At 36.7% G+C, this 6,218-nt stretch overlaps 1 protein-coding gene across 1 annotated transcript; it reads right to left on the reverse strand.

Moving 5' to 3' along the window:
• Positions 1–1,101: 1,101 nt before the first annotated feature.
• On the reverse strand, positions 1,102–4,704 carry LOC133178103 (uncharacterized). Its single transcript, XM_061312862.1, has one exon. The coding sequence runs from the start codon at positions 4,702–4,704 to the stop codon at positions 1,102–1,104; it is 3,603 nt and encodes a 1,200-aa protein (XP_061168846.1).
• Between the last annotated feature and the right edge of the window lie 1,514 nt (positions 4,705–6,218).

The following is a 6,218-nucleotide window of genomic DNA, read 5'->3' on the forward strand; positions in this document are numbered from 1 at the left end:
ACGCAAAGATGTATCAGTGGATTCAAAAGTCTGACTATTTACTTTACCAGAGCTATTTAGATGCGTCCTTTCTTCTTCGGAAAATCTTTGCAAATGACTTGTTGTTTCTGGTTTGTGTTCTTTTATAGGCATGTCTGTGAAAATTTCAGTGCGCATGCGCATTGATTCAGGCGTTGTCGGTTTTAAATCTATTAAAAGATATCCAAAGGGTTTTTCTGTTGCTTCTTTGAAATGCCTCATCAATTGTTGGGTATTTCCAGGATACATCTGTCGAGCCAATGTCATCACTTGTTGTTTGTCTATTGGATTTTTAAACAGAACGAGATAATGACAGTTTCGTCTTTGGGTTGGATCTTTGTTGTAGAACAAGTTTTGGTTAATAGCGATGACTGAAAGGTTTCTATGATGGCTTCCTTCAGTAAACAATTCATTGATCCGGGAATCCTTGGAGGTGCTTGACATCATATCATCTAAAATCAACACATTTCTTGTTTGAGGATTTAAAAAAGAATCCTCTTCCAAATCCATTGGTATTCCTCGAATGAATTCCACGCTGGGGAAAACCGTGTCCTTTATGACGTCATACAAAGGTTGCCACCGTTTATAAAGCCAAATTATCCGTTCTGGCGGGGGAGCAATTTTGGTTAGACAGTTTTGTAATAGTAATTTGACAAAGTATGTTTTTCCACATGAGGTTGGTCCCGATACGTTTGCAGTAAATGGATGTTTGAATTGAAAAATCTGCTGCTGCTGCTGCTGCTGCTTAAGATGTGTTTCCTGGTATTGTTTCTTTGAAGCGTCATTTATCTTTTGTTGCGTTAAAAAGGTTTCTTCTTGCAGTTGATTGTTTAAAGTGCTGTATAACTTTTGCTGCTGCTGCTGCTGCTGCTGCTGCTGCTGGGTTAACATTGTATATTCCTGCTGTTGGTTGAAACTTACGGTATATCCTTTATCTTTCCTCGGGTGTTTCAGTTTCAAGTGACGCTGTAAATCATGAGGCCACACGTAAGTTTTTGGGCAGAATTTACATTGATTCATGATGATCGACGCTGACTCCTCGACTACAGAACATCAAATGACCAGTCTCTCTCATGTCACTTCTTAAATACTCAAAGCCATTGCATTATGGGAAATTCTCCAATGTCCATGAGCTAATGTGTGAATTCCATCGTTCAATATATAACGTTTGTCATCAAAGGGGGAAAGAGATGTTTTGTTCAAGGCAATGGTAAGTATCTGATGTTTTTCTGATCTAAATGTAATCATGGTTTCCATGTGAGATTCTCTTTGAAATAAACATTCTTTGTACGACGAATGGCGCATTTTCGATCTAATCACCGATTTGCTGACACCTTTAGCTGTGCGTTTTTCACTTGGTCCATAGGTAAGACTATACATTTTTGGTCTCAAACCTACAAATTCTGTCATAGGCTCTGACATGGTTTCATCTTTCATTTTACCCAAGACCTTTTTGTTGGTGTCATCATATAGAAAATGATCACTTGGGTAATCGCTGAAATCAAAATGGTGCTTTACTTTCTCCAGATCCTTGTACAAGTCTTCTGTAAATATATTGTAACATAAGGAATCTGTGTCTGTGAACAGTAACTCCGCATTTCCTCCATATGTGTATTTGACATGGTTGTAGTGGAAATCGTACATCAGTACCTTTGACATTTCTAATATGGAAAATCCAACGTATATAGGGCGATTCAAGACAAGATTCTGTTTTGTAAGTTCCACCGATGCCAGATCTTTGTTGAATATCTTAAATGATTTGAACCCTGGTTTTGCTGTAACCTTAAGAAGCCTTTGCTCCCGGTGAATAAGCTGAATATCTACTCGTTTTCTGAGATTTTCCATTGTCTTTCCAAACACACTGTTATTCATTAATTTGTAGAAGTCTTTTTCAAAGTCATTCTTAGCTGCTTTTCGCATGTTTGTATTAAAGTCAATGTACTTTTTCAACCATGGCTCCTGTTGAAACGCAAGCACTTGATGAACTTTAGAGACCTTCATACCGAGTGATAAGTATAGCTGCAAATTCCTATAGTGAATTACGTAATCGGTTTTGTTGTGGAGATTCGGAACTAATTTTCGAGTTGATGTTTCAAGAAGATTCAGCTCTTTGAGTAGTTCTTTCTGGTAGGATGATAGCATATTTGGTTTCACTTCAAATGGTTCTGGTGCTAACGGATAATCACTGTGAAGGTCATGTAATTCTGCTGGATAATCAAGATCCACTGATAAAATGTAGCCTTCTTTAAAATCTTCACTGATATTTTGAATATCAAAAGAATTTATTTCCTCCTTGGAAAGCCATCGGAATCCGTGTGTTGGAAGAGCTTGACTCATTGACCATCCATATAAGTTGTTTGCATCTAGATACATGAGGTAATTGTTTGGTTGGCTATGATTGTAATCTTCTACATATGGATTGTTAGCTTTGGCGTATCTTTGTGATATCATAGAAATGCCTCCCCTCAGACCCCTTTCAATGAATAGATGCATGTCAGGGTCTGTAAAAAGTTCTAAATGAACGTCTGTCATTTTTAGAGCCGCTTGCCATGCCAGTCCCGGGGCAGTGTAAAAATGTGCTGGGTCTAGTCCATAAATACGAAGACAAAGATTTCTAAAGTTTTCAAATACATCGGCTAAAAGAATGACGTCAGTTTCCATATAGAGATCGTGATAGTCTCCTAAGTCGGACATCTCAAATGTTTTCCAAACAGACTGTGCATGATAAAAATCAGCTTCTGACAAATCCTGATCATCAATACTACTATGAAAAGCTGATCTCTCTGGAAGACATTTTTCTCGAAATTTATCTATACTATCCATGTACTCGTAGGGATACACCCCTTTGCGCATGAGTAAATTCATCTTTTCGTTAATTTGACCTGGATGCTGCTTTTCAATATAGTGATAAAGGTGCTTAAACTTCTCTACACCTTCCTTTGAAAGGTTTTTCACAAGTTTTTCTAGAGATGTTGACAGAAATTGAAAGGAATCAATGAAATCCAGTTTTCCCATTGAAAAAGATATGTACTTTTCATGGTTCTGTGGAATGCAGCTCAGTGTTTTGTTTTTCATTTTTCCAATTGCTTGCATGATTATGTGGGAGTCGTATCCCCTTAAATTGTGAAATAATACAGGTATGCGTTCCCGTTGTTTCAGGTTAAGGTTGCATGTATTATGTGCAGCACCTCGGAACTTCCCAGTTACGTGGCAATGGTCGCGAACACGATCTGCACCCAATTCTTGCATACATATATGGCATTTTTCAGCAGTTTGAAACAAGTTTTCATCGTTTGTTGACATCTCAAGAGGCAAAGGGTTCCGGAGAATTTTCATCAACCTTTCTTCCACTTGCACCATGTGGTCAACAAACGTTTCGGCAACATTCTCTCCTCGGTATGTCACGTGATCTTCCGTAAGATTGTCATCAGGTCCAACAATCTTATATGTAAACCCTGAAGGAGTGTGTTTTGCTAGCTTAGTTGTACTTGGCTTAGACAAGTTGGGTTGGCATGTTGAAATTTTGGAGGATATGCACTCAAAATCTGCATATATGACAAAACTAACTTTCTGTTGCTTGGAAACGTCAGAATAGCTCAGCCACTTATTTTCCTCTGAAGGCATTTCTATCCTTTGAGCTCCATGCACTTTGCAATAAGGTCTGTGCTTTTCCAACAGTTTTGCTTTTGTAAAGCCATGTAAACAATAGCAGCAGTAGAAATACTGGTTGCGATCGCTGTTTTGATCTGCTAGAAGTCGATTAAAGTTTTTAATCCAGCAGTAATGTGATCGTTGTCCGTTTGTTATCACTAAAAGATCTACGTGACGCTCGAAACGCTGCTTTGTCAAATGAATGGGATAAACATGTCCTTTTTCATAACCAAAAACATTGACAGATATGCCATTCTGGATTTCGAACTTAATAATGTCCTTCATCTGCATTGGAAATTCTATTCCAGTAAAGTCCAGTTCATCAACATATGGAACGTAATTTGAAACCCTTTGGGCATGGTGTGCTGCTGGGTGTAGCGCAGATAAGATAGCCCATTGGAAGCATTTCTGATCTGTATTTTGTACGTTCACAATGGCTTTTTTGACTCTCAGTCTGATTGGCAGTGGGATAAAACTTGATCCTCGTAAAGGTTTGTATTTAGCGACATTTAAGGTCAATCCTATAATTTTATCGAGTGTCCAATTGCTACCCTGTCTCTGATACTCTAAAAATGAAGTCATTATCTTTTTGATGCTATCTTGTAGGCTTTGTTCCAAATCAACGACTTTTAATGCAATATGACAACGTCCATGAAAATGAGGCTCCACCATTTCCGTCTGACCTTTCGTTTCCTTTTTGAATCGGACTTGCATTGTTAAATACCATTTGATACTTTGTCTTTTCAACAAGGCAGTCCTCAGAATTTTCTTAATTTTGTCAAAGTTGGAATGTAAGAATTGAAGGGGGTCAAATTTCGTCTTATTTAAAGCGGGTAAATTGTAAACCTTGAGATTTCCATTTATTGATTCTTCTTCTGTAATGCAATCATTGGTTTCATTGCTTGTAAGGCCTCCTCCAATTTGATTGTTTTCTTGAGGTTCTGTTGACATCTCAATGTCGTTCTCGTCTACTGAAATGTTTTGATTCTCAGCACCGGAATTTGGAACACGTGTCATTGGATGCTGTATTCTCATGTGGCGTTGAAAGTTATCTTTTCTTTTAAATTGCATGCCACAGGTAGTGCATTTGTGCCCAGAACTTTTATGAGCTGACCTTAAGTGGCGATACATATTTGATGAATGTGTAAATGATGCTCCACACACATTACATATGACAGACTTCATTGTAGACAGCTAATCTGAAAATAATTAAAATAAACAAGTAATTAACAGAAAATTTTGCATTAGGAGATATATATATATATATGTTTATATAATTTTATTTAGATAGTACTGAACTCTGATTAAGAAACCACAGTTTCAAGACCATTGCACGGCCATCAACATCCCTGTCACCAGGGACGGAGCTCCGCCCACCGAAGTAGGCTCACATGAACTTGAGTCGGACAGGTCTTCCCGATAATGACGGGGACATGTTACGTTAACGCTCTCCTGTCCGTTGTGAGCTAGTAACATCGCCCTATATCGGTACACCTTGTTCATGTGCAGCAATGTCTCAGAATTCATAATTTATTTCATATTGTTAATCATGTCTAAATTGCTTGTATTCATATTTTATTGTAATACTTAGACTAATTAGCGATGCCTCTTCAGTTGAATACAGTAAACCCTCTTTAAGGCTGTTTCTACAAATAAAAAAAAAGTCAAATAAATAACAATTTAATAGATTAAAATTAATTAAACTTTTTTCTGAGATAATCACAACCTAAAGAAAAACACATATCAGTATAATTAAAAAGTTTATCATTAATAACCACAACTTAGAAAAATCAATCTTAACATTTTCCATTAAAATACGATTAACTTTTATTTTAGATTATTCTTTAGAAAGAGTGACTTACCTGACCGTCTGGTCCACCACAAAGTGATGAATTTGATTATCATCGGTCTTTATATACCCGTTATACTGACTGTGAAAATTCTTTAATTTGATTGGATATTTAAAAAAAATGTTAACCCCAAAACTGATTTGATGCATTAGATGGTGATGACCGCTTCCGCGAGAAGACGCTTTTCCGGTGTCTCGCTTGAATTCTCTTGCTTCACGTTGCTATATACAGGGGTCATGGATAAGCGTGTATGTTTCTTTTGTGTGACACACATTTTATGAATATTAAGGACAATCATGAATAAAACTCTGTAACTTTAATTTGGATTAACCTTTTGACCGGTATGCCATGTCAAACTTATGAAATTTATGTCGAAAACTATTGACACATTGCTCATTTTACTTTTCATTTTCATTTTACTTTTCATTTATTGTCAATTTGTCACTGTTTTAAAATGATTGAAATGTTGTTAAGGGTTAAAGATCCGCTGTGAGGATTCTTGATCATTATAAAGTTCAAGTTCTGACACTGATGCAAACAGCTAGATAGTTTTACAAATAAAATGTCAAAATAAGCACGTTTAAAAAAACCAATATGGCGTCTAATTTTTGATTTTAAACCAGTTTAATCTTGTCCATAATGCTTGTCGTGACATGTTTACCTGTATTCTATAAATAGAAGTGGCGTTATTAACCAATA

The sequence above is a fragment of the Saccostrea echinata genome, unplaced genomic scaffold (assembly GCF_033153115.1).
Source record: "Saccostrea echinata isolate AGI-Se365-2 ecotype Australia unplaced genomic scaffold, CSIRO_AGI_Sech_v1 ptg000002l, whole genome shotgun sequence".
NCBI lineage: Eukaryota > Metazoa > Mollusca > Bivalvia > Ostreida > Ostreidae > Saccostrea > Saccostrea echinata.

Coding starts and splice junctions, on each gene's coding strand:
- LOC133178103 (XM_061312862.1), bottom strand. CDS start 4,704: ATGAGAATACAGCATCCAATGACACGTGTTCCAAATTCCGGTGCTGAG.